The sequence below is a fragment of the Pezoporus flaviventris genome, unplaced genomic scaffold, assembly GCF_033815535.1.
Source record: "Pezoporus flaviventris isolate CSIRO_AGI_PZ_B2104156 unplaced genomic scaffold, CSIRO_AGI_Pfla_v1 ptg000006l, whole genome shotgun sequence".
Taxonomy (NCBI): domain Eukaryota; kingdom Metazoa; phylum Chordata; class Aves; order Psittaciformes; family Psittacidae; genus Pezoporus; species Pezoporus flaviventris.
In genome coordinates this window covers 217,469-245,377 of record NW_026892554.1, presented here as the reverse complement: position 1 = coordinate 245,377, position 27,909 = coordinate 217,469, and the positions used below count along the sequence as shown (strand labels likewise).

The 27,909-nt window shown below is 40.2% G+C and overlaps 1 protein-coding gene across 4 annotated transcripts in view; it reads left to right on the top strand.

Moving 5' to 3' along the window:
- IQGAP1 (IQ motif containing GTPase activating protein 1) overlaps window positions 1–27,909 on the top strand; it is a 65,228-nt gene that overhangs the window by 24,511 nt on the left and 12,808 nt on the right. For all 4 annotated transcript variants that reach the window (XM_061446422.1, XM_061446420.1, XM_061446421.1 and 1 more), the window contains 24 exons: window positions 1,004–1,080; window positions 3,759–3,826; window positions 4,779–4,892; window positions 5,290–5,468; window positions 6,143–6,233; window positions 6,699–6,862; window positions 7,204–7,288; window positions 8,429–8,592; window positions 8,956–9,116; window positions 9,616–9,740; window positions 13,019–13,182; window positions 17,697–17,787; window positions 18,851–19,018; window positions 19,377–19,519; window positions 19,940–20,110; window positions 21,032–21,115; window positions 21,215–21,286; window positions 21,381–21,450; window positions 21,860–22,068; window positions 23,085–23,240; window positions 23,400–23,563; window positions 24,738–24,962; window positions 26,263–26,403; window positions 26,501–26,585. In XM_061446422.1, coding sequence (XP_061302406.1) covers window positions 1,004–1,080; window positions 3,759–3,826; window positions 4,779–4,892; window positions 5,290–5,468; window positions 6,143–6,233; window positions 6,699–6,862; window positions 7,204–7,288; window positions 8,429–8,592; window positions 8,956–9,116; window positions 9,616–9,740; window positions 13,019–13,182; window positions 17,697–17,787; window positions 18,851–19,018; window positions 19,377–19,519; window positions 19,940–20,110; window positions 21,032–21,115; window positions 21,215–21,286; window positions 21,381–21,450; window positions 21,860–22,068; window positions 23,085–23,240; window positions 23,400–23,563; window positions 24,738–24,962; window positions 26,263–26,403; window positions 26,501–26,585 — 3,171 coding nt within the window. The remainder of the gene's footprint in view (window positions 1–1,003; window positions 1,081–3,758; window positions 3,827–4,778; window positions 4,893–5,289; window positions 5,469–6,142; window positions 6,234–6,698; window positions 6,863–7,203; window positions 7,289–8,428; window positions 8,593–8,955; window positions 9,117–9,615; window positions 9,741–13,018; window positions 13,183–17,696; window positions 17,788–18,850; window positions 19,019–19,376; window positions 19,520–19,939; window positions 20,111–21,031; window positions 21,116–21,214; window positions 21,287–21,380; window positions 21,451–21,859; window positions 22,069–23,084; window positions 23,241–23,399; window positions 23,564–24,737; window positions 24,963–26,262; window positions 26,404–26,500; window positions 26,586–27,909) is intronic.

The following is a 27,909-nucleotide window of genomic DNA, read 5'->3' as shown; positions in this document are numbered from 1 at the left end:
AAATGTTCCTGGTGTAGCTTAGTCAATTCCTTCGGGGAATGGCTAGATAAACTGTTTAGTGTGGGTTGTTTGGGTTTTTTATTTTTTATTTTTTTTTTGTAAACCATGTTATGCTTAGTCTCACAAAGACAGCATTGTGTAGTTTAATCTGATATATGTTTTGTTTTCATACATGCTTGCACACTTGGAAAAGTTTTTCAAATAACTTGCTGAGATTTACTAGTTGAACCTTGCTGGGTTTTGGGATGAGCAGCTAGACAAAGAGAATTGCCAGGTATGAGGCAAGGTTTTCAGATGTACCTGGGTTTGTGGGCCAGGAATCAATATGGTATATTAAATAAACTGGGTTCTTTGCACTGACAAAATGATATTGCCGCTCTAAATATTTTCCCATGCAGAAGACCCAGGGAACCAGTGCTGTGGAATTGGGAGCATCCTTCAGTTGTTCTTGCCTTTACAGAAAGAGCAATGCTACTTTGTGCTCGTAGGCAACAGCAGGGAGCCTTCCAGTAACTACGAAGTAATGCGCCTTGTCAGCACTTCCGAATTGACGCTTTTGAGTATTAGCCTCTCGTGTTAAACTTTGAAGAGCCTTGCATTTGAGACTGTCTGAAAGCTTTTGGGTCTGGCTAACTGAAAATTTATAGAGAGTATCTCAGCGCTGATCTCAGTTTTCCTTTGCCACAAAATCTTTTTCTCCCTTCCGAGTGTTTTTTTAATCTCTTGGTTTTCACTAAACTCATTAATACCTTATGACCCAGTATCTTGATGGGCATCAAAAGAAAGGGTGTATTCATCCATATATATACAATGCGGGCAGGAAAAGGGGACCTTGTTTTGGGTGATAGAATTGGTGCTTCAGGTAGGAGGAATGTTGGGCCAGGGCTGAGAAGCTCAAAGAATTTTATTCTGCGAGCTGTTTCATTAATTGGGCTTATCAGTTATGTGATTTGGCTATATAGAGTGAGTATAATTCAGGCTTCTAACTTTCTTTTATCTTTAGATATTCTACCCAGAAACTACAGATATATATGATCGCAAGAACATGCCACGCTGTATCTATTGTATTCATGCGCTCAGGTAAGGCATGCTAGGCAGAAAACTAACTGCTTCTGTAATCTTTATGAAAGGCAAAAGGGGAGAGAGCTGAACTGAAGGCTGGATGAGGCAGAATTTTCTAACAGAACAATCTTACTGGGTCAGAGCAAAGATTCACAAAGCCAGTATTTTGCTTTGGGCAGTGGCCAAATGAGATGTTGAAGGAAAAAGAACCAGTCAAGTATGTTGTTTTCTACCTTCCCATTTCAGTTCTCAGTTCATTTCAGTTCTACTGACTTGAGGCAGAGCTAAACTTTCTGGGGCTTAAGGGGGAAGCCTGAACCCCTAAAAAGTGTTTGTGAGAAGGGCAAATACTGGTTTATCTAGGGATCAGTCAAATCTCTGAATGAAAGCCAGTGTGGTCACAGCATTATGCTGCAGTAGGTGTGTCATGATGACCACAGTAAGTGATCAAGGAGGAGCTGCTGTGGAAGGGTCTCCTAAATTTTAAAATCTTGCATAGACCGAGTAGGATAATCCAGTTCTTGAGAAAAACGGGAGGATTCATTTGTTGAATGTGCCCTCTTCCCTCTTGGCTAGCTGGTTTGAATGCAGGTGCAGCTCTTGGAATGTGTTGAGATTTTTATTTAAAGCAGATTCCTTTTGTAGCCTTTACTAGGTGATTGCATGCTGGGCTGTGTGCATTTAGGCCTTCATCTGTTGCTTGCTCAGTTTCAGTTCTCAAGAATAGCTTGTTCTGCTCTCTGATCTGTTGCCAGTGTGACATCCAGAGAGATAGATTGTGTTTATCTGAATGTTGTATTTCAGATTTCTGTAGAAGAACTTATTTATAGAAGTGAGCTGGATCCCAGCTTTAGATCTAAAATGAGTTATCTCTGCTGATTAAGTCATTTTGAGTTTATGGAGCAGTGATGAGTATACCTGTGGTGGGGTACACTGGCACTATCAAGACCAGTGCTCCTTTCTGTTTAGGTTTTAGAAAAGTTTCTCCCTCACTGGCAACTTTGTGGAAGTTACTGTGGCTACTTTGTGCCAGGGGTTGGTGGGCATATAGTCTTGTTACGTGTTCTTTGTTATTTCCTGGGTGTTCCCAGTCCTTGGCCCCCAGAGTAGTATTAATTATGGACAATTACCTGGCTTCCCAAGAACGTGAAGTTTGCTTCACTCTTTGTAGACCATATGTTAGGAAAAGGAAATTAATTCAGGGAGCTAAATTAATAGTAGCAAACAGTCCCAGTATTTAGGTCTGTAGACCTTACAATCTTTCATCTGTTAATGCTGATTTGATACTATGTAATTTTTTTCAGTTGTTAACCATTTTGGCCAAAATGCCCCATAGCAGGTATCTCTGCAAAGACAGGTCTAAGATTTTATCTTTAAAATAACTTTACTTATCAAGGTAAGAAGAGTAATTCTGTCATGTAGATGTAAATATAGAAAAGGATATTTTTAGAAGAATTTGTTCTTTTTTCAGGCTTAGTGCCAAAGTATATTCCAGTTAAGAAAAGGTCTAGAATGCGGTTTGGTTGATGATTCATAGGTCAGAAATGTTTCTGTTTTGGTTTTGTTTGGGGGGGTGGGGTGTGTCTGTTTAGATTTATAACGATTTGAGATGTAGATTTGACATGTTGAGGTCATGTGAAAAAGTGGAATTGCTTATGTGCTATTTTCTAATCACATTAAAACTCAGTTTACTGGAGAAACAGATATTGACATTATTGTTTGTTTTTAGTGTTTCTGTATAGTGAGATATTTTAATAAAGGGTATGTTTCTGTGAGCTTTGCTGATCTGGCACAACAGGCCAAAAGGAGAGAAATTGCTTCTCTTCCTGCAGTGCCATTTGTCCTTAGCTGTATGGATTCATCCCTCGTTTGTAGCAGTTCTGTTTCTTGTCAGGCTCAAAGTAAATGCATTAACACCATTTTAGTTAGCTAGATCAGCTTAGTGAATATTTTTCCTCCTACTCAACATGGTCAGGCCACACTGCAGAACTGTGTCCAGTTCTGGGCTCCCCAGCATGAGAAACACATAGACATGCTGGAGAAAGTTGAAGGAATGGTCACTAAGATGATTAATGGACTAGAGCATCTCCCCTGTGAAGGAGGGGTGAGAGAGAGAGTTGGGACTGTTCAGCCTAGAGAAGAGAAGGCTCTGGAGGAATTTGAGCAATGTGTGCAGCTATCTGAAGGGAGCTTGAAAAGAAGATGAAGCTAAGCTCTTGTCAGTGGTGCCCTATGGCTGAACAAGAGGCAGCTGTCACAAACTGAACCACAGGAGGGTCCCTCTGAACATCAGGAAATGCTTCATTACTGTGATGGTGAACAAGGAGTGGCACAAGTTGCCCAGAGAAGTTGTGGAGTCTTCATGCATGGGGGTGTTCCAAAAAACATGTGGACGTGATGCTGGGGAAGCTGGTTCTGCATGATCTTGTTTGAGGAGGGAGCTTGAACAAGACAAATGAGACACTCTTCTAGCCTCGACTGTTCTGTAGTTCTGAAGACTTCAGACTGGTGGACCGGTTATGTGCCACATGGGGGGGGGAAACAGAGGAGTCGGTTCACCCTGTTGGTGATGATGAGCTTTTACGCTGGATTACCCGAGTGGCTGCTTGAATCTATATCTACTGAAATTATCTGTCATTGTCAGAACCACAATGAAAAATTACTAGTTCTAATTATTTGTTTATTTTCTTTTCTAGCCTGTACCTGTTCAAACTTGGTCTTGCCCCCCAGATTCAGGATTTATATGGGAAGGTGGACTTCACAGGTAAAAGTGCTGATACATGTGCCACCTTTACCTCCTCCTCTACTAGATGTGTTATAGATCAGTTAAAGGATTATTACTGTTGATATTCTAAATGTAAATTAAATTCAAAATTAGTGGTTGTGAGGAATTCTAGTAATTTAAGGAAATGGTTTGATTAGGGCACTTTTAAACAAAGTCTTTAAATAGCCATCGGTTTGCTAATCATTACTTTGGCAAATACTAGCCCCTTTAACTTTTTTGGCACTATTGTAAATTGCTTAAGCCTTGCCTTCATCCTTTTGGGAAAGGTTTTAATCTGGAACTTGGTAAATGCTTCTGACATCCCTTGACAGTTTAAAGTAGAGCTGCTAGCTGAAGAAGAGTTTGCCAGCTGATAAGCTGCAGAAGATTCCAGCTTCCTCAAGGTTTCAGTTCCTTATTTTTGCTGAAGTGTCAAGTTCTGTATTTTGCATTTGTGAGACTCCTACCTGAGGGCACACATCTGAGTTAAAAGGAGTGTAAACTATGAACTATTTTTTAGTTGTAAGGTATTTAGCAACATTCGCTTTTCTCAGCATAGTCTCGGGGGTGGGGGGTGGGGGTGGGAAGAATGCTAAGTGTTACCTATGCATTTTCATGGCCGGTTGGCAGCTGTAGCTGAGGCACCTCAGAATGATGGAGTCTGTTTCCAGCTCCTCATGAGAGTCATGTGTTGCTTTCTAGTGAGAGAGACTACAGAATATTCCTGTATGAGTTTCTGGGAGAATTGTAGCTTTTAGGAAAGTGTGCAGAATGTCTATCAGTTTTCATTTATTTTGTTTCACGTACTGAGTTATAGTCAAAGTATTATTTAAACAGTAATTGTAATTTATTGTAGTTATTCTACGTTTCTTTTTGTAGCAGCAGTTGGTATAGAAGTGCTGTTTCCTAATGTGTTTGAGTCTGCTTAACACTGGTTTAATATATGTTGCAGAGGAGGAAATCAGTAATATGAGGCTTGAACTGGAAAAGTATGGCATTCAGATGCCTGCCTTCAGCAAGATTGGAGGAATTCTTGCGAATGAACTTTCTGTGGATGAAGCAGCGTGTAAGGAAAAGTGGAGTTTTGTTTTATGTGAATTATTTTTTTTAAGCATTGGTTTTAATGCCCCCTGTTGTGAAACAGTACAGGCCTTTTGATAGGCCTTTTAGAAGACTGGGAAGAGGATTTTTTTCTTTCCCTTGTGTATTTTTTTTTGGGGGGGGGGGGGTGGGGTGTTATTTTTTCTTTCTGGAACTCAGTGATTTGAGTAGCTAGAATATTGCGCTAGGAAGTAGGCTGGCATTTTTTGTCAGGAACCTGTGATGGAATGAGGTACTCTGATAATGCTTTTGCTTTCTGTTTAATTTCCAGATAGTTCTTCTACCTTTCCCAGTTAGTTTCTCAATTCTTAACAGATCTGTTGTGTTTGGGACTAACTGACAGGCTGTGACTTGTTTTTCAGTACATGCTGCTGTCATTGCCATTAATGAAGCAATCGACCATCAGGTTCCAGCTGACACTCTTATGGCAATGAAGAACCCTAATGCAATGCTGATAAATCTTGATGATCACCTGGAATCCACTTACCAAAACACACTCTACAAAGCAAAGCAAGACAAGATGACGAATGCTAAAAATAGGGTGATCAGTTCTTGTTTCAAACCATATAGTTGCATGAGTTGCAATTTTGATTGCATTGTAAACAGTAATACACAATGTGTATTACAGTCCTGTATGTGTAGTGTTATTAGATGGATTTACTCCTGGTGGTATTCTAATATGTTCCCCAGTAACTTGTCTTTCTATTGTAGAAGACAGGTAGCAGTTAGCTGTGCTACTCTGTTTAGTTTTCTGAAATATGATAAATACAGATACAGAATTCATGCCAGCCTTTATATGTTGGGAATGATATCTGTGCATTTTCATACAATGTAGATGTGTTTTCCTAACAATGAAATGACGAGCAAAACTGCCTGGTACACTCTGAGGGAGTCAGTGTTGGTTTGGAACACCGTACATCAAACGTTTAGCTGTGTGTACTGTTTTCTATGTTCTGGAGCTCTACTGTGAGTTCATAGAGAGCCAGTACATTGAAATAAGATGTTTCTGAACTGTCTGTATCAGGGTATGAGTATACTTCCTTAATACTTATTTACTTCTAGAGTTTCTTTTTGCATGTGTAGAGGTAGTCTATCTATAACCTATCACAGCTCTATATAGATACACAGTTATCCCCCCTGACCTTTTCAGTGAGAAGATCTGTGGGATCAAAGGAAACTTGTAGAAAGACTGATTAATTTGTATTTCATTTTCAGATGGCCTCGGAAAACTCGGAGAGAGAGAGAGATGTGTATGAAGAACTCCTGACTCAAGCTGAGATACAGGGAAACATCAATAAAGTGAATAGTAAGTATCATGCTAAAGTAATAGTATGAATTAAGAGAGTACTTAAAACCGATACTTGTGCTTGTCCTTGCTTTCTGTAATGCTGACAAAAGTGGAAGGCAGCTCCCTTGGTTTTGTGGTGGTTTGGGTGGTGGTTTTTGTCTTTTTTTCTTTTTCTTTCTTTTTTCCTGAGTATGTAGTTGAAGGGTGCATTAATTTTGACTTCTGTTGCCCTTCCTTTTAGTTAATGGACTGTCCATGACACTGGGCCCCTGTTTGTTATCTTGGGTAATGCATGCTATTTCCAACTTTAAGCCTCTTCTTCAAGTACATTGCAATTGACTTTGGAAGTCTTCTATTTGGATTGCATACATAACTTGCTATGTATCAGGTCTAAAGAGTATTTCTTTCTGAGCAGTAGGTTATATAAAACATGGGACTTCCTCATTTGCTATTTCTCTGAAAACTCTGCTTTACTGTTGCTAGCACATGCAGCCATATCAAAGATTGACCTAGCTTTGGAACGAGGAGATGCATTGGAACTGTATGAAGCTTTGGCAACACCAGCCCTTGGGCTCCGAGGATTGCTACGAGAAAATTGTGACTGGTATTTCAAGCAGTTTTTGAGTGACAGACAACAGAAACAGGAGGTATGCAGATCATGTGCAGGGAGTCTTTTCCCATGAAATTGTTCCTTTTATCCTAAGCATTTTATTATTTTGGATGCTGGGTCTTGCTGTTAATCACTGCATTCATGGAACTGCACTTCTAAAGCAGTAAAGGGGATCAGGTTGTACATGTGGTATTTCAGCATATGAACTGAGAATCTGGCGAGTAGTTTCCATCTTCCTGATGTGGCACTGTTTCCAGAAGCTATATGTATTAGAGTGTTTTAAGGATAAACTGTTTTTTTTTTTTCTTTAGCCAATTGAGGTGAATAAGCTGAGAGTGTTGCACCCTCCCACTTTCTGTTTTGTTTTGTTTTTCTCAGGCTGGCCTTACAGGTCTTATGCAGAAGGAAGAGTTGCAGTTGGGAGTGGATGCTGCTAACAGGGCAGCACAACAGTATCAGCAAAGTAAGGATAAGCAGAAATTCTTGCAGCAAAATGACCATGAATGTGATTAAAAGGATGAGACAGCACAGCATGTGGGTCTGTGTGGGCGTATGTGAGGTCTGTCTCAAACAGTTAATGAATGTTCTTTAAGCACTTAACAGCTGCTAAGAACACTAGGGAGAGATGGTTGCCCTGATTATTTGTAGTGTCTTTTATCCAGCTCTTACAGTACAGATGTAGATAACAGCATATAATTTGTAATATCAAGAAACATGGAGCTTTTGCATTCACTTTAAATAATCTCTTTTTCTAGAATGCTTGTATGAGTTTTTTTGTGCTATGTGTCTGTGAAGAACATCTGGAATGTTCCACAGGGTATGAAAACTGACCACTGACATAAGTCTTCCTTGGTTTCAGCTACAGAACGTTTAACTATTTCTAAATATCAGGTAGCAAACAAAATGCAGATCATGATGGCTGGATGTTTTTTGATGAATGCTTCTGACAGCATGCAGAGCTCCTCCCTGTAGAAGAATGTTCCATTCTGGCTGTGCAGGAGCAATTAGTTCCATTTGTAATAGGTAGAAAGGAGACTGCTAGGAATCTGAGGAGAGGGGGCTTAGAATACAAGAGGAAAATAGCGAATGCTTAATAACTAGGAGGCTACCTTTGATGTTCCTTACTTTTTCAGCATGGAAACTCAGCATTTGTTTACCTACTTGCACTATTTTAAAGTTAGCCAGTGTGTACCCACTAAGAGGGCCTGTTACTGCCTTGAGAAGGATAGACACAGGATAGATGTAGATAGGAAGAAAAAGTTGGTACTGTTCATCCATCCATCCATCCATCCAATAATTTGCAGTTATGAAGCTTCTTGCTATCGGAAGACTGAAATGGTGAAACACTCCTTTGATTACCAGGCAAAAAGATGAGCTGGTTTCAAACATGTGTTATCTTAAAGAAGGCATTATGTATTTCAGTTGTTTGCAGTAATGGAAGACTAACTGGGGAAGTATGGATCGGAAAGCTTCACTCATTTCCTGCAGCTGAGCGAATTAATTCTTTTTCTTGTTAGGTATCTGATTATAGAGTAGAATAAAAGTGCTGGGGACTCAACTGTTGGTCTTCCCCATTCTTTTTGTTATGTCTTTGAATTTCTAGGGCTGGCAGTGGTAGCCAGAATAAATTCTGCAATTCGAATGGGTGATGCGGAGAAGACTGTGGCAGAAATGATGAATCCAGATGCCCAGTTACCAGAGGTTTATACATTTGCTGCAGATCTTTACCAAAGGGAGCTGGCCACCTTGCAGCAACAGAGCCCTCAGGTAAGTACCACTTTCTCTCTTGCTTCTGGAAGCTGATATGGATCATTGCGTCTACCTTGTCTGTCTTGTAAAATGTGTTCTCTGGAACAAACCTGTCTTGAGTCTTCACAGAGCTGATTTGGTGTTCAGTCTGTTCTGATATGAAGCTTAATCCTAAATCTTGAGCTACTTGGCCCTGTAAGTTTCTGCTTTAATCTCTTCCTTGTTGTTCTAGCTTTGTTCATGAAACTCATCTTTCTACTTCTGTGTCATAAAGGTTGTCCCTTTGCTTTGTTGTCTATTCTGACAACTATTATGTGTCCATGTGCAGCAATAGTTTGTAAAAACCAAGTGGAATTCATTTCTTGTCCTCTTTGTATGCAGGGTAACCTCACCCACCCAGAATTATCTGTTGCTGTAGAGATGCTGTCTTCTGTGGCCCTGATTAATAGGGCTTTGGACTCAGGGGACGTGAATACAGTGTGGAAACAACTGAGCAGTCCTGTCACAGGACTTACAAACATCGAGGATGAGAACTTTCAGAGGTGAGTATTTCAAAGAATCATGTCTGTCTGTGAGGTTGCTTATTCTGTGACTTCTTGTTTTTTGGTTTTTCCTTTTTTTTTTCTTCTGTGTTATTTATTACAGTATTGGTTTAATCTCCATTGTCTCTTGCATCTTGTTTTTGCAATTACTATTTCTTACTGGTCTGATTTCTGTCCTCTCTCTAAACACTTTCTCATGGATTTCACCCTAAAGCCATATTGTGGTACCATTAGGTTGTCACTACACCAGCTTACCCCACAGGATCCTCATTTGGTGTTCTAGTGCTTTTGTCAATTTGCCTATTTGGACCTATTTCACATTTGGATCGACCATCCTGCACACAGCCTTCTTTCTCTTTCCCCTTTTTCTATTTGTTTCACTTTCAACCCCCCTGTTGCCTCTTCCACTTTGTGTACAATTCTCATGCTCCATTATGTGTTCCCTGGCCAGCTTGTTGCAGTGTGATGTTTGTTGGGTTTGGGTTTTGTTCTTCGACAGATACATTGATGATTTGATGAAGCTGAAAGCTCAAACATGTGCAGAAGGAAATGAATTTATCACATGGAATGATATCCAGTCATGTATTGACCGTGTGAACATAGTTGTGCATGAAGAACATGAAAGTAAGTTTCTCTGCTCAGTTCATGCTAGACTGATTCTGGCTCATAAGGAGTGCTAAAATTAGGTGTGTGTCAGTTCAAAAGGATATTGATTGACCTATAATTGTATCGTATATTAGATGTCTAGGAAGTTCTTAGTTGTGAGCAAGAAGGCCTGATAGCATTGGACCATTGATGGAGAGATCAGGTAGTTCAGGATTATTTGTGCAGTGTCTCCAAACAGTTTATTAATTCTTCCAATGCAGATTTCAACCCTGTTTACATAACAAAATGTGTTGTCTGCCATGCCTAGAATATTTTCTAATTTTGCTTCAAACCTTCAAATTTAACAAAAACCAGTATTACCAAAATCTCCTGAGATAACTGTAGCCCAGTCTTGGAGTACTGCATCCTCCTTCCAAATTTACTTCGCTAGGAGTTACTTTTCTTGAAGTCTTGTTTTCTCTTTGGCTGCAGTCTCTGCCCTGTCCAGGTTTTCCTTTTCTCCTTTTTAATCCTTTTGAATGTGCTTTGGCCTTTTTACTTTTCCAGTATTTAGTGGGAGTTCCACAGACTCAGTCCAGGACACACCTCTACTCTTATCTGTGGGTAATGCAGATGCACAATAACTCTTTGTGTTGACAACTCTCATATGTAATGGTGTGTCAGATGCATTTCCACAGAGAAATGAGTTTATTTCCAGGTCTTGTTCTGAGTCCTTTAACTCCTGGTTGTAACTGGAATTAAGGTAGTTAACACTGCTTTCAAATTAAAGCTTCTTTGAAGATCAGTAGTGCAATTATTGCATCAAAGAAATAGCCTTTTGCAGTTACTTTGATTCAGTGATAAATCAACAGAGATGCATAAAAAAGTTTCTTTTGAAATGCTGTCTGTTCAACAGTTATGTATTCAAATGTTTTTGCTTAAGGTATTTGATACAGATTTTTCTCTTTTCAAAGAACATGTAATTATCAATTTGATGCCATTCAAATTCTAAATTCTAGATACTTGGACCCTGCTGTGAAATTATTGTTGAAATGGATAGGTCTGATCTTTTAAGAGGATAATTACTTTACTTAGAGTTAGTTACATTAGGAAACTGGAAGCTTTTATTTCCATTTTTAGCACTGTGTATGATGTCTGGTTGTTAAACTTGGTATCTATGAAAGCTGAAGTGACTGATAATTGACTTCCTGACCAGTAGAAGAAGAATATGCCTGCATAACTCTTGCCTTCTAATAAAAAATATGGCTAAAGTGCAAAAAAAAAAAAAATAATCCCTGATTGGAAAATATGCAAAACCCCACAGAAGTGGATACAGCAGGTGTGAGTACCAAAATTTATATACTCACAGAGCCTTTTGCAAGGTGAGAAACGTGAATGGATGTTAACTAGAAGCAGCACAGAACATAAGTTATGTCTTGAGCGTAATGATGAAGATTTCAGCAAAATGGAAAATTGGAGTAATTCTTCTTTCTCTAAGATGCTATCAGTTGACTTAAAATCGAGTGGAGGTAATGGAGTCCTTGAAAATAGCAGTTATGCAAACTTATTCGTAGGTAGATTCTTGTGAGGTTCTGTATCAGGTGATATAATTTTCTATAAATTTTGTTTCAGTTTCATTAAGGGATCGTAATTTTTGGTTTTGAACAGTACTGAAAACTTCCTTCATATCCGTGTAGCATGACTTTTACTTTTAAGTCATCTTTGTCATATATAGCTCAAAGCCTTGCATCCTTCGAGGGGAGAGATTATCAGTTCCACATTTGTGACAAAGTTCATGTTTACGCTGAGACAGACAGGTGTCTTTTGCTGTTTGTTGGGTGTAGTTGGTGAGTTGTGTTTCACCTTGAGAAAAGCTTATGCTGTCAAGAGCCTGCTGTCTTGATTAAGCTGGTTTCTGGATCTTGGGACAGACACCAGGTTTCCTGTTTGGGTCACGTGAGCAGATTTGTTGAAACCACACAAACACAGACCCACACCAGTGTGTGCACACACCCCGAGATGCCAGCTTCATAGTGTCTTTTCTATATAAGAGGTCACAGCAGAAGCCTGAAAGTTCACATAGACCCAACACCCTTATTCTGTTAAAAAAGTGCTTAAAATCTGTAATAAGATCATCTGTTCTTACAGGGAATTTCTTAATTCTTTAGTCTGCTTCCTTATGCAAGGACACATTTTATCTTTTGTTTGTAAGTTAAATTAGCCTGAGAAGGTCCTCAAGGCACACAAGCATATATTTTCATTTCCCCTGTCCTTGTTACTAGTTTAAAATTTAAAAATGCTCTCTAGTGAGGAGCTGTAAGATACTGTTGTTCCATGGAGTAGACTTGTTAGGCCCATTTACCTAACCAGTCAGAGAATTACTACTTAAATTCTGTGCCCCTTCCTGTATCAGTTATCATATCTCCTCTTTGATGGAAGCTGTCCTATCACTTCAGTGATCCTGGTTCTTACAGTGTCTTCAACGTATGTTTTTCCCTAATCTGTATCCAAATACCATCTCTTCCTTGAGATGTTCCTTCTTTTGTATAAACTTTTGTGATTCTTTCCTGTGTAGAAGAAAAAGCCACAGTCTTTGGGTACATTAAGTGAGCTGCTTCCTTTCTTCTCTCTAAAAAATCTTTGTTCTATGCTGATTGATCCATGATTTGAATGGATGCTGCTTTTAAGCAGGGAATTGAATCAGATTACCTCTAGCATCCATCTCAACCCAAGTTATTTTGTGATATGCAGGAGATGGTTGATGTAGGTAGGGCATGTATAATGTAGATTGCATTTAGCTAGGTAAAATTTATTTATTTAGCTGAATGGTAAATTTTACTGACTTGAATAGTATTCACATCTCTGATAATACAGCTAATACTGCATATGTTTAGTAAGAGTTTTCCAAAATATGGAGTTACTGTATTTTTAAATGGTATTTCATGGAGCTCTTTGGCTTCATGCAGATTCTTTCTAGGGAAGCCACAACCTTGGAAAACTGTAACCTATGATCTCTGTCCATTTGGGCTTGGGTAATTCTCTTCTACCATCTCTCAGCTGGATGTCTGAGAGCTCAATTCCATTCCTGCATGTGGTATTTTCTTTTTTTTTTTTCCCCTCCAGTTGTAGTGCTCAGACATTGTAAGTACTTCAAGATGAAGAAATAGTCTTGCTTTCTTTACTAGTAAATAATATTTGCTGCTAAAAATACTGCAGTTCTCAGCTGCACTTTTCTTCCAAAGCGATGCTTATTATTATTATTATTGTTGCCCAAAAATAGAACTTTGTATTTTTTTCCCATATGCCTTCTTTCCTAGGGATTTTGGCCATTGGTCTTATCAATGAAGCTCTGGATGAAGGGGACACCAGAAAGACTATTCAGGCATTACAGATTCCTGCAGCAAAATTGGAGGGTGTAACCCCAAAGGTTGCACAGCATTACCAGGATACACTACTTCGAGCCAAGAGAGAGAAAGCACAGGTGAGCTCAACGAAATGCTCCTCTCAAAAAACCTTTACATCTGTGTAATGGGCTTATTACTGATCCTGAAAGCCGGGAATCAAAACTGAAAGTGGAGAGCTGGGCATTCTGCATGCCATCAACTGATCTTGCACAGTCACTTTGGGTCTTTCTATACTAGAGCAGGAGATTTGCAGCCAGACTCTATGAATCTTCATGAACAACAGAGATAGGTATAAGGATATTAACTGTATGATGTGGCTTGCTACAGCTAATTTCTGGTCCAGAGTGAGATACAGTATTTCTTCACAAACCTGATGTGTATCTCATCTGTTTTTGCAAGGAGACCATGTTCGTTCCAGGAGTTCTGAACTTAAGAATGTAACTTTCCTGCAGGCTTAAGTTGTTTTGTATTTGTTTCCCTTTTCTTTGCTGTATGTAACTATGACAACATTTAACAAAGAGAAAATTTCTGAAAACAGAAAAATCTGGTAAGTGAAAAATTAGAAAAAAGAAATTGAACAAAATACATGCTACTAGCAAAAATAATACTGATATGTTGTTCACCTGGTGACACTCTTATTGCTAATGATTTTTTTGAGTAGTAGTTGCCTTATTTTCCAAGGACTTCTACCTACTTCTACGTAGTTGCTGCTTTCACTAGCTGACTAAATGTGAAGGTGAAGATGGGGAGAGGAAGAGAGTGTTTCATCTTACGGGTTTTTAGGAAGGAGGATGAGAGTGCATGTGTACGCAACTGACTTTTGAGTAGTGTGGGTGGGATACAGATTTCCCCCCCTCCCCCCATCTGTTTATTTACAAAGAAGTAGCAGATGTCTCTGCTGCCAGGGGCTTGGGTGGTGGATATTTTCTTTTTCCTCCCTGCCGTGGAGCTCATTGCTCTGTACCAATACAGAATTTCACGTATAGACTAAGATTTAGATTGTGTTGAACAAAGATTTGTTTGGGGGCTTGTTTTGTGACTAAAGGTAAACCCATGTGTTGGCAATACCTGAAAAAACCATACACGTTTCTGATTAAAATCATTAAGCAACTTCCCCAAAGGTCCTGAAAGGATTAATGTTCTTCAGGAACCCATTGTGTGCTGAAGCGTTTCCTCTCACTGAGTCAAGCAAATAATGAATTCTTTTCAGGGTGCGTGTAAGCTTGTGCCAGGCCTGATGATAACCTCTCAGTTGGTGTGAAATTACCTTATTTAGGCATATGTTCAGTTTACAGCTTCTCCCAGCAGCATAGTGGTAATTCCAGAAATGGAAAAATCTTATAAAGTAATCCTGTGGCGGAAATAGTTGGCTATTTGAAGCCAAACCGGGGATTTCTGTACCTTGGGGCTGAGAGGGATTGTAGTTCACCACATGGACCTTATTCAGTTGCTTATGTGAATGGGGAGTGCTTTGATGTATGTTTCTCATATCATGGAGAGAGAGAAAACATAGACCTTGTAGTATGTTACATTGTGTGTACTTTCTGGGAAGCCTTCACCAGTAAATCTGTAGAGAAAGCACAGTATGGTTTTCATGGTCTTTGGGTTGACTTCTGTTGGTAGAGGTGGTAATAGATGAAGTTGTTTCTTCGGTTATTCTCCTCCACTACCTGGACAGAGATTTAGCTGTTGCTGGTGCTTTAGTGAGGCAATCTGGGCTTTCAGATGAAATCTGCCTGTGAAAGACATGTTAGTCCCTTGACTGAAATATCACTAAACATGTTGGTTTTGGACCTGCCAAACCAGGGGTGAAAACATGGAGGGCCTGTAAGAAATTTTCATTTTCAGTCTGGCCCTAAAGCTCTTGAATGCAGTAAATATTGGCTCTTTTTTGCAGTGTGATTGTTCTTCTATACCAGAAGTAAATATTTCCTGTGTTCTGTTTGTATCATGAGAGTTGTTAGAAGGGTAGCAGTTGTGTCTTAGAGTTTCTTTCAGCAGTTAACTACAGGAAGCAATAGTGGGTGGGGAGAAGCTATGTTTGGCAACAGCTGAATCATTGTTCTTTATGTATGTTTTGGGACTTGATAGATACTTGTCTCTTTCCTCTTCTTAAATTTCTGGATGTAACATCTGGTGAATTAACAAACGGTTTCGGGACTGGTGCCACAGGCAGGGGTTTGGCTACTTAAACTGTGGGACTTGCTTTGAGAAACCTGGGGGTTGGATGGAGTCTGCCTGTCAGAGAAGGGGAAGTGTCTTTGGCCCAGGCTTGCCAGGCGTTAAACTATATTTGCTGTGGTACGGGAACCTCAATCTATCCTGCTCCTACCAGTTTAATGCTAGTGCCAGCAGGAGATGCCTGGAGGGAGATCACAGCAAAGGGGTCAGCAAAGCTGCATCTGAAGAGCAGCAAAAAGGGCTTCCAGCCAGTAAGCCAGCATCATCAGGGGCCTGACTGAAATGCCTCCATGCCAGTGCATGTAGTAAAACCAAGAGGAGTTGGAGATGCATTCGCACCTGAGGAGCTGTGATATCATTGGCGTCATGGAGGTGTGGTGAGAAGCCTCCTGTGATTGGAATGTTGGAATGGAAAGATACAGGATCTTCAGGAAACACAGGCTGCGGACACAAGGAGGGGGTGTTGCGCTGTATGTCAGTGCCCACCTGGAGTGTGCAGAGCTTTGCCTGGGGATGGATGAGGAGCCAACTGAGAGCTTATGGATCAGTATTAAAGGGAGTGCAGGGACGGGAAATTACAGTGGGGGTCTGCTACAGGCCACCCAACCAGGAAGACCGAGTAGATGAGGCCCTCTATAGAGCGAATGGAGCAGCCTCAGATTGGCAGGCCCTGGCCTTCATGGGACACTTGAAACACACTGATACCTGTTGAAGGGACAGTACAGCAGAGCACAAGCAATCCAGGAGGTTCCTGAAAATCCCTTTCTTCTGTAATGAAAATGGAGACCTGCTTACTTGGGACATGGAGAAGGCCAATGCACTTGGGGACTTGTTTTGCATTGGTCTTCACCAGCAAAAGTGCCGGCCGCTGCCCAGTCACAGAAGGCATGGCAGGGACTGGGAGAGTGAGGAACTGCCTGCAGTAGGAGAGGATCAGGTGGGAGACCGTCTGAGCAACCTGAAGGTGCTCAGGTCCCTGGGACCTGACGAGATGTGTCTGCAGGTCCTGAGGGAGGTGGAGGATGAAGTTGCCAAGCCATTATCCACCATATTTGAGAAGCTGTGGCTGTCTGAAGTTCCTGCTGACTGGAAAAGGGGAAATATAACCCGCTCTTTTTGAGAGAAACAAGGAAGACCCAGGGAACTATAGGCCAGTCAGTCTCACCTCAGTGCCTGGCAAGATCATGGAGCAGATCCCCCTGGAAGCTATGCTAAGGCACATGGACAATAAGAAGGTGATTTGCAACAGCCAGCTTCACGAAGGGCAAATTGTGCCTGACGAATTTGGCGGCCTTCTACAGTGGGGCCACAGCATTGTAACGATGGGTAAGGGAAGAGTTGATTGTGTCATCCACTTGGGCTTGTGCAAGGCATTTGACACTGTCTCGCATGGCATCCCTGTCTCTAAACAGGAAAGGCATGGATTTGATGGATGGACCTTTCAGTGGACAAAGAATCGGCTGAACAATGGTAGTCAGAGTTGTGGTCAACGGCTGGAGTTCAAGTGGAGTGCTGTGATGAGTTGTGTTCTTTAGGAGTCATCATTGGGACTGGCTGATGTTTAACATCTTTGTCAGTGACATGGATGGTGGGATTGAGCACCCTCAGCAAGTTTGCTGATGACACCAAGCTGTGTAGTGTGGTCAAGTTTCATGGCCAGGGTGACAAGTCTTTGAGCAATCTGGTGAAGTGGAAGGTGTACCTGCGCACAGAAGGGGGCTGGAACTGGATGAACTTTAAGGTCTCTTCCAACCAAACCCATTCCTTGATTTCTCCAAATCCAACCCAAAATACAGCGTACTGCATGATCGCTGCTCCTTGATGAACAGTCTTAACACAAAGGCTTAAAACGTGGCTTTGACTTTTATGTGTGTAAATGCAGGCATCATACGTACAGTGCTTTTTGGTTGTAAGATTCTACAGTGCTTGTGAACTTCAGTGGACAGGGACAAGAACAGCTCGATGTGTCATAAGTTATCTGTGGTTTTTTAGCTTCTGTGCACAGACGTGCATCAGCAGCTTTTTGTTCCAAGAACTCTTTGTAGCCATGTTCTGCTGAAGGCCTAACTTGTGTTCCTGGAAAGTCATGTCCTCTCAGCATCTAGGGCTTTAGGACTAACTGGTACAGTGTCTTGACCTTGTGTTCTCTATGCTTGTCACAGTGATTCTTGTTGACAGAATTTGTTCTTTGTCCTGTTTCCTGAAAGGGAAACATAGTAGTCTCTGCTAGTCACAAATAAACATGTGTCCTGTGTTGGAGTCAACTAGAAACATTGAAATGTTTCTTGCTTCCTTTGATATGGAAAACTACTATAGTAGTTATTGTTGAGTGTGGGTTATTTTGCTTTGTAAAAATAACAATAACTTTTTCTTCATGCTATGTGTATTTTTCTCATCATGTTCTTTTCAGGACACACAGGATGAAACAGCTGTACTTTGGCTAGATGAAATTCAGGAGGGGATTCATAGGGCTAACAAGGACACGGAGGAGTCTGAGAGATGTAAGTATTGTTGCACAATACTGCAATTAATCCCCATTATCGACCAAATGCTGGTTACTTAAGGAAAGGTTGCGAGCTAGAAATGTCATGTAAACCTGTCAAAGGAGATCAAAGGCACTTAGGTTCTCCTGGTTTAGCAGTTCTTGTTTGAAGAGTGAATGTCACATTCTTCAAATATTAAATTTCTTATCTTCTGGGGGGAGGGATATGCTATTTTTCTAGCTTTGCATATGACAGTGTTACCAGACAAATCTCTGTCAAATAATTGTATGTGACTGTGGGTGGATAGTTAGTTATGAGAAAGTTCACCATTTAAATAGTGTTTTCTGGTGTGAATTATATTTTGTTTGTGTGGCATCCTTTTATTTTGGTTCTATTAAGTATTTCTAGACTACCTCACATCTTGAATATAGACAATATTAAACATCAGTGATATCCACCTTTGCTTCCTAGCACAGTTTGCATGTGGACTGGCCCACCCATTGTTACATCCCAGTCTTTGTAATGGTGTCGTTTCTTTCTCTAGAATCAGTGAAGTAGTTACTGCTCTTTGCTTTACTTGCGGCTGTTGGGGTTTGTTTGCTGTTTTGTTTTCCTGGCAGAAGCTTTCTCTTTAACAAAACATGAGAGTTTTTAGAGTCGTTTTGTGATACTCTAATGGCCTTTTGTCTGCATAGGCTGTTCATTTTGCTGGGTCACGTATTTCAGAGAGCTCATTTTTAATATTTTTTTTTAAATATTGCATTGTTCTTTTTACATTTGCTCTAAATCTCTTTAATTTTCCATTATACTCAACATTGGCACCTGTCCGCTTGTTTTGCTTTAATACAGTGCATATGGTTGGACGCTTCTTACTTAAGAGGCCTTTCTCTGTACTACTGCAAGTTGCCGGATTGTGTGGATTGTGTTTGTATTTATATACACTTAAAATATTTCTGTATATACTTACAGTTGATGCGTGTGTATGTGTTCATGTTGCCTTACTTGGTATTGTTGTTCTGTGTTGCTATGCATCACTGAGCCTCTGAATGCCAGGTTAACCTGCTTCCTTATGTTATCAAAGTCTCCTTAGGAATTCTGGCCATTAATGAAGCAGTAGGCCATGGTGATGTTAGCCAGACTCTCAGTGCCTTGCGTTCCCTGGATGTTGGGCTATATGGAGTCACTCCAGAATGTGCTGAGACGTATCAGCGAGAGCTATCAGAAGTCAAGAGAAGAAAAATGGTAGCAGGTAAACCACAAGTAGCTGTTACTGAAATAATTTCAAGATTATTGCATGTGGAATCAGAACCAGGGGTAAAAAAAAAACGCCTCTGGGAAGAAGTCTTGTGTTACAGGTGGCAATTGTAGATGCTTTGTGTACTAAGGTTAAAAGGCAAAAAAAGGTGAATAGTAGAACATTCTCCACTAGTAGAATTTTGTTTCAGTAGCTCTCATATGAGGGAGGTCATTAGGGACTCTGAAACCTTCCTTCTCTTGCATGGAGGAAGGAGCATCTCTATATGTGGATTTCCTAGTTATAGTGTTTGTATGCAGGAAAGATAAGACGTGTCGGGTTTTGAGACTTAAACTGCAGTTTCTGCTCTTAGGGGGCAACGGCAGTGAATGGGTGAAACACTGGGTGAGAGGAGGCTATCATTATTATCATAACCTGCGGACCAAAGAGGGAGGATGGGATGAACCAGCAGAATTTGTGCAAAATGACACACAGCTGTCACGGGAGGAGATACAGGTAGGGTAGATAATACATGCTCGTTTTCTGAAAAGTTGATGTCCCTACCATTCCCATCCTTAATGCACTTCTAAGAGAGAATGTTTCAACACCATAGTCATGTTAACAAACTTAGTGATTCATTTATTTCACTGAGCATTATCATATTATGTGCGTTAAAACTCCTTGTCCCATTTCAGAAAAATTTCTCCTGCTGGTAAAAGGGTACAAGACCATGGTGGTGCTGCTTATTGAAAGGTAGCCTTGAAGTTTCTCTTAAGCATAAGACGGAAAGCTGATGCAACATCTTGTTTCTCGTATCTCCACTGGGTGATGTGCTTTAGTGTGAGATGTCCCTGCCTATGGCAGGGGAGTTGGAACTAGATCATCTTAAGGTCCTTTCCAACCCTAACTATTTTATGATTCTATAAATTAATCCAGAGCACCATATCTGGAGTCACTGCAGCATATAACCGAGAGCAGTTGTGGCTGGCCAATGAGAACCTGATAACAAAACTTCAGGCTTGCTGCCGAGGATACCTTGTTCGCCAGGAATTCAACTCAAGAATGAATTTTTTGAAGAAGCAGGTCCCAGCTATCACTTGCATTCAGGTAGTGATATCCTTTGGTTATGTTAGAAGCTTGTTCTCTGCAGTTGTTTTCTACACACAAACTTACTGGCAGTTTGTGATCAATTCAAACAGTTAAAGCACATGGTTTGTCTTTGCCTCAATTTGCAAATTATCTAAAGGCATTTCCTTTTACCAAGGAGTTTTTGTATATTATTTACTTTTCGATGTAATACTTAATCAGTCTTCTGAGGCAGAATTAGAGAGAAAAACAACATACTTGAGGAAGATTTACTTACCATTTTATTATCAGATTCTGTGTTTTGGGAATAAGGCAATATGAAGTGTGTTGTATGTCTTTGTGTGATAATACTGTGTGATAAATTACTGCTGTGATTCCTCATGAATTGAAGACAAATAACATGGTTTTCTGTATTCCTGAGTAAGATTATTCTTCTCTTCAAATTTGTCCAGGGGTTTGGAGGATTGAGTACCTAAAAGAAATGGTGGGAAAATTCAGCACAAGGTTGGATGCATTTACAGGAGAACAATTAAAAAATCTTTCTCTGGTGTTGTAAATGAAATGTGTGCAAGTGGAATCCATGCTTTGCACTCTATTACCCCTTTATCGTTTGAGTAGTATATGTGTTTGTTTCTGCCTAAGTAGCATTTGCTCTGCATATATACTGGGGGGAAAACCAAACCACAACCAAACCCGCAAAACCACTCCTGGCTCATTAAGTGCAGTCCAACCCCTTGCCTAACTTCTTTTGCAAGTATTGGTAGCAGTGAGTCTGTTCCCAAGGCTTATAATGATATATCGCTCTTTTCACCAGCAGCAGCATCAAACTCATGATCCCCATGTACAACAGTCAGAAGCTGAGGAGCAAAAAGAAACTCAGATTTGTAATTACTTCTCTTTAATTACAAAAGTAAAGTCAGTGCGCTGATGTTCTGTTTTCAGTCCCAGTGGCGTGGCTACAAGCAGAGGAGGGCATATCAGATCCGTTTGGATTACTTGCAATCACAAACGGACCAAGTAGTGAAGGTAGTGAAAACTCCCTGTTGACCTTTTTGGTAAAACTTTTGGGAAGTGAACTTTTGTAGGAGGGGGTTTTATCTGAGTATCTTGGTTACCCTTCTACAGATTCAGTCAATGACCAGGATGTATCAAGCCAGAAGACGTTACAGAGATCGTCTGCAGTATTTCAGAAACCACGTAAGAGGCTCTCTTGTCAGGTACCAAATTCATTTAACTCTTGTACGATTTCCAGAATGAAGTCGAGTGCTTTTTCTTTTCTTTTTAATCCTAGATAAATGATGTTATAAAAATTCAAGCCTTTATCCGAGCAAACAAAGCACGAGAAGACTACAAAACCCTCAGTGAGTATTGCCTAGAGGATAAAACTTAGGAGCCTCAAATCCCTATATGCAAGGGATGTTGCTAGTGTGATCTATACTATCAAGACAGCTTCAAAGAGTGATTGGGATGAGGTTGATAGGGCAGTGTGGAGTGTAGGTGGTTCTGGATGGTGATGGAAAACCTGATTCCAGCTGCTGCTTTTGCTGCTGACAAACAGAACCATAGTTTTGGAGTTAACTTTGGCTGTGTGGACAATAGCCTGGTAACTGACTTCATTCTTTACCGTGTGCTTCTCTTGTGTTTTATTCAAAAATTCAGAATGTCAGAATCTATTTAGATATGGTGGTGCTTGTTTGCTCCTTGATGTGCTGTTTAAACATGTATTTACTCCTGTTTCCTGTCTCCTGATGTTTTCTTGTCTATTTTTAGTTAATGCCGAAAACCCACCTATGGCTGTGGTTCGGAAATTTGTCCACTTGCTTGATCAGAGTGACCAAGATTTTCAGGAGGAGCTTGAGCTAATGAAACTGCGTGAGGAAGTGGTAACCTTGATCCGATCCAATCAGCAACAGGAAAATGACCTCAACCTCATGGACATCAAAATTGGGCTGCTAGTGAAAAACAAAATTACACTGCAGGTAGGATATGTGCTGATGGGAGGCTGTCTACAGATTGAACTGAGCCCAGTGATGAATACAGCATGGAGAGCTCTTAGCCTTGAATGTAGTTGCTCAGGCCCAGTGGAAAACATTGCCCCAGACTTGAAGATTTTAGTCCCAGTATGTTCACTCCATTCTGCTAATTTAGTATGTATCCCTAGGAGGAAGACTGTAGGAGGAGAAGAAACAAGACCTGAAGCTAAAACAGGCAAACACACACCAGACTGTCTTGACCTAATGAATGCAACAGATTGTGTCTGCATGCTTTTGAGAACTGTTTCATTGCTTCTTTGTAGTTCTTTAGGGGACATGGTGCAAGGCTGCAGTGGAGGGTGATTTTGAAGGCAGGGGATGTGATCATGCTGCTTGGTGTTTATTGTTTAAAGGAAGCCTCCTCTATTACTTGGCTGATGTGATGAATTTCACAAAAAAAAACCCAAACTATTGCTGATGAAGCATTGCCTTTTCTTCAAGCTGAAGTTCTGGTTGGCTTTTATTTTTCATCCTGGGTGGCATTGCACTAGGCTCCTCTCAGTATAAAATCTCAACTTGTATAGTGAAATTAATCTGGAAGGAGGCAGCTTTTGGGCTGGTGCCATAGGTGAAAAGTGCCATTGCTGTTGGAGTATGTAGAGGTAGCAAGCTAGCTGAGTATGAAATGGGATTTTTAGGTTTTAAGCCAAGTTTAAAAGGGAAAACATTTTCAAGCATCTTCAGAATGCTGCCAGCTCTGATAGTCACTCTTGGCAGCAGTAACAACCCTTCAAGGGTTTCAGGTGAGTCCAAGAAGTTAGGGACAAAGCAACGCATGTACCTAGAGTCATTGGAGTAATTGCTACTATAGTAAATAATGCTTCACTTTAATAGCCTCACCCATTGCTTGGCCCTGCCTCTCCACATCCAAGACAAGTGTGTTCTCAGATACAACTATTTTCCAGTGTTGTCTGTTTAAAAAATACTTAGGGGTGGAATCTGTCCCTGTTCTTTCTTTCCAGGATGTTGTTTCTCATAGTAAAAAACTTACCAAGAAGAACAAGGAGCAGCTCTCTGACATGATGATGCTGAATAAACAAAGGGGAGGTTTGAAAGCTTTAAGCAAAGAGAAGCGAGAAAAGCTGGAAGCTTATCAGCATCTGTTCTACTTACTTCAGGTAAGCAGCTTCTAATGCTGCTTGGTAACCTCTTGTCATAGTGGCTTGTATGTCTTGGCACAGTCTTTGCTTACATACTATAGTTTTGAGCCACTGTAGTTCTCGGTGATACTGGCCTGTGTGGACATGCACATTAAGCAATTTTTCTTGTTGTTGTAGACTAACCCAACCTACTTGGCCAAGCTGATTTTTCAGATGCCTCAAAATAAATCCACAAAGTTCATGGATTCTGTCATCTTCACACTGTATAACTATGCATCCAATCAAAGAGAGGAATACCTGTTGTTGCGGCTTTTCCAAACAGCATTGCAGGAAGAGATCAAGTACGTGGTAGCATACAGCACATTCTTGCTGTTGAATCAGTTTTGGCAATTTCTTAAATTGAGGCAGTTTTCGCATTATCTATCATGCTGATATGCAGATAATGCTAACTTGTCCCTTCATTGTCCTGTTCCCATTTCATATCTGTTCTTAACATAGTCTGTAAAAGAAGAATCTATTATGTCCATTGAGGATGAGGGCTTTTTACTGCAGTTAAGGTTTCACTGCTCAATAGAGCAGCTACTTTGATGGAAAATCATCCTAAAATTCAGTCTAATCTAAATTCCCCAATGTCTTTTTATGCATACCTCCAGCAAACTGCACACTTAGCCTTTACAAGACAGGGAGAAAGTTAACACTAAGCTTTCTGTATTTCTGAAAGCTGATGAGGAGGCTGAAACTGAAAAACTTTATTGTATGGCATTGTTCAGTCTACTGTCACTGTTAGTACTCTGGCTATCCTTGGGCATGTTTCATTTGATAGGTTGGGCCTTAGAAGTTCAGTGCTCCTTCTGATTCAGAGCTGCACAACTTGCTGTGAAGAAGAATGTGCAATAAATTTTTTGAGGAACTAGTCTTTAAGCATTCTTTGGAATGCTTTTTAAGCCTGAAGATGGTATATGCCCTGAAACAGATAACTTCTAAATGATATTTTTTTTTTTCCTAAAATACTTTTTTCCCTTCATGCTTGGAATACTGGTCCAGGAAAATGTAAGCACTTTGTTCATTGCTGCTGTATTCCACGCAGTGGTATACTGGGAGTGGTTTTTGTTGTTGATTGCTTTTTTTTTTTTAAGTACTGGAAGAAACCTACTGGATTTTTTTCTCTTCTCTATATAAAACATGCTGTGTTTCCTTTGTATTTTTGAGCAGGGCATTCAATTAGAATGTACAGTTCCATTTGCAGCAGCTGTCATTGCGATGACTACTGGCAGATGACACTGGAATTCCCAAACAGAGGTCATAAGTTTCTTGCCTTATCTGTCTTGGGAAGTGTTCCAGTATTGTTCTTATACAGTGTTGTAATTCATTGCTGTATTGAGATTTTTAGTACAGATCCGTCATCTGTTTTGTGAGGGTGGTGCTCTTTAACAGTTTGATATATGCCTAAGAATGTATCTAAAGGTGACAGAATTATGTGTAACTCATACTTCATACAGACTCTTTCTTCTTCAGATCAAAAGTAGACCAAATACATGAAATTGTGACTGGGAATCCTACTGTTATTAAAATGGTGGTAAGCTTTAACCGTGGTGCCCGTGGTCAGAATGCCCTGAGGCAGATCCTGGCACCGGTTGTGAAGGAAATCATCGATGACAAATCACTCAATATCAAAACTGATCCCGTGGATATTTACAAGTCTTGGGTTAACCAAATGGAGTCTCAAACTGGCGAGGCCAGGTATAAGAACTGTTCCCACTGTGTTTTTTTCTAAATAATGCTTGGCTGTTTTGCACTACTTGGTTAATAATTTCAAATCATCCTTGGCTTCACTGCTTGTATCTGTCCCAACTGATACTGGCTTTTCCATCTCCTCAAAATGGCTTTCATCCTAGAGTACTAAAGATCATGTTCTGGAGATGGTACTGAGGGTATTGAAAGAGCAGCTCATTAGGGAATGGAAAGATGCTCTCTGGTGTTTATTTGTGTTGACTTGATATTGTTATATATCAGATGCCGTCTAACCTAAAAGAAATCATGGTAAGAAAAGGTATTTGGGAACTGTCAGTCTCTGTTCGTGTCACATATATCCTCTGCAAACTTAGATACTGTTTGCAAGCCAACAAAACTTATTCTGCTGGAGGAGAAGCACGACAGTGCAGTTCTTTTAATTCTAATGTCTTTCAAGTTAGTATCAGCCACTGCTGACAACTGGATTGTGCCAGATGGTTTTGTATCATTCTGGTTTCTTCCAGCACATATGATTTTCAAGAACTTGAGCTTTCTATTATATTCTGTTGTGGTGGTCATTTTAAGCATACTTAAAAAAAAACCCAAACAAAACCAGACCAAGCAACCAGCCAAAATGAGTTTCCCTATTCAAGGCAATTTGCAGTCGTGTCTTGCTCTACACCTCGTTCAGAATTCTGAGTATGTTAAAAACGCAGGCGAATATATGTGTTCAGGCCTTTATATGAGATTTAAGACATGCTTTTATGAGTTATCTGCTTAATTTGTCTATCTTCACTGGAACACTATGCAGTAATTTTGGCTGATGAAGAATACGTAACTACTCATTAGGCACTACTTCCTGCCGATAGCATTTTAAATTGGTTTTCATGGATACTGTTCTAGCTTCTAGCTTGTATCCAAACCTTTATTATCTTGTTGTTCAAATATGTAGCTTGCTTTTTCACTAGTTTATTTGCAGCCTGAAGTACAGCTGCAGCCTGATGCACAACTTTGGCTCTTGTGCATGTGTGCATGCTGTAAAAAGTACAGTTATGAGTTAGCTGGGCCTCTTCTCTCAGTGACTTTTGCAAGGGAGAGTAGAAGTAAAAGCAAGAAGCCTTCAGCTCTTCCAGTGAACTAAAAGGTTGACTGGAGGCAATGCACAGCTCTTGGCAGCCAAGTGAATATAAGCTTGTTTCCACGTTGAGCTAGGAATTCTTGAAGAATTCTTGAATTCTTGAGCTAGAAATTCTTGAAGTATGCTAGACTGAGGAATGCTTGCCTTCACATGTTTAACTTTTTCAAATAGCAAACTGCCATATGATGTTACACCTGAACAAGCTCTAAATCATGAAGAGGTGAGGAAGCGCCTGGATGTCTCAATCAGAAACATGAGGACAGTGACAGACAAGTTCCTGTCTGCTATTGTTATTTCAGTGGACAAAATCCCGTGAGTCTGTAACACAGTATTATCTCTGAGAAGTTGGTGGTGGGTTCATTCTTTTAGCAGTCGTATTTGACCTTTTCTTTGCCCTTTTCTCTCAAAGTTATGGAATGCGTTTCATTGCCAAGGTACTAAAAGACTCCCTGCATGAGAAGTTTCCTGATGCTGGCGAGGATGAGCTTCTGAAGGTGAGGCTCTGAACACCTTTGTGAGTAATTGTCAGCCAGATTGGCTGTGGTGAGCATATTAGCTGTATGTTTGGAGAGGAGCGCATGTAGACTTGTATGAAGTTTATCTGCAGCTAGAAAATGTTTCACTTTGGGCTTTTGATTTTTAGCTTCATACATGTCATCTGAGACATAATGCATTGTTAGGAGGAGGTATCCTGTTGTTGTTTCTTTGCTTTTAATATCTTGGGCATTTGGTTGTTCAGGTTTCTAGACTTGGGGTACTCTTGCTCCTAGAAAGTAAACCTTGGTTTTGCTGATATGGTCACAGCCAGCTGTTCATTTCTTAAAGAGACAGTGTCAAGCTAAAAAGGCTGTATGCAAAATCTTGATATTCCAAATTCCCTTGGCTGTAATACTCTAGGATATTTTGACAGCAACATGTAGAGAGGTATTTCCCATGATGTCTAGTTAGTTTTGTATTTTGCATTCCATTAGGTTTGCAGACCTAAAGGATCTCTAACTATTCTACGATTCTAATAGTAGGCACTCTCAGATGAGTATAACTTTGGGGTTTTCATTGAAATTTCTTCGGGTTTATGGCTTTTGGTAATTGTGAAGGCCTTTATATTAATGAATGATTTGTTTGTTAATAAAATTTTGGATTTCAGAGTACTTGGCACTGTCTCTTTAAACTTCTCTGCCTCAGCTTCATTGCAAAATAATTACCAATCTGAATGCTGTTTTCTTCTCTCTTCTAGTTCTGTGCTTTCCCATTCTGAGACACCGATTCTTTCTATGCAGGTGAATTAATTTCTTCCATCTGTAAATTTAGGTGGAAAGCTGCGGTTTTTTGCTAATCTTTGTGGAAACAGTGTGTAACTGTCCACCTGAAAGTCAAAGCTGCAGTTGTATGCAGTGACTACTTTAGATTTTGATCTTTTTTTCTTTCCTTTTTTTTTTTTTGCAATCAAAGCTGCCCGTGTGGGTACCCATTTACTGTTCTCCCCTGAACCTTTGAAAGTTTTGAATAGTTTTTTGCACAATGTGTTTTCTTATTACTGGCAGTAAACAGCTTTGACTGTTGTGCCATGACATAATCTGTGAGAGTAGAGCAGGGGCTTGCATGAAACAAAACATGACCTCAATGAAAGCAGTTAATAACTTCTGGGGCTGCTCAGAAATGGCTAGATTTTTTCGCTCTGTTTTTCAGCTATTTGTTCAGACCCTGATCTCTTCTGTGCGTTTAAGTTGCGTGGCAAGCAGGCAAAGCAGAGATTCAGTGACCAGGTCCTCTGCAAATTTCTGTGAACCACCAGAAAATACTAGAGCATGTGATGTGAGA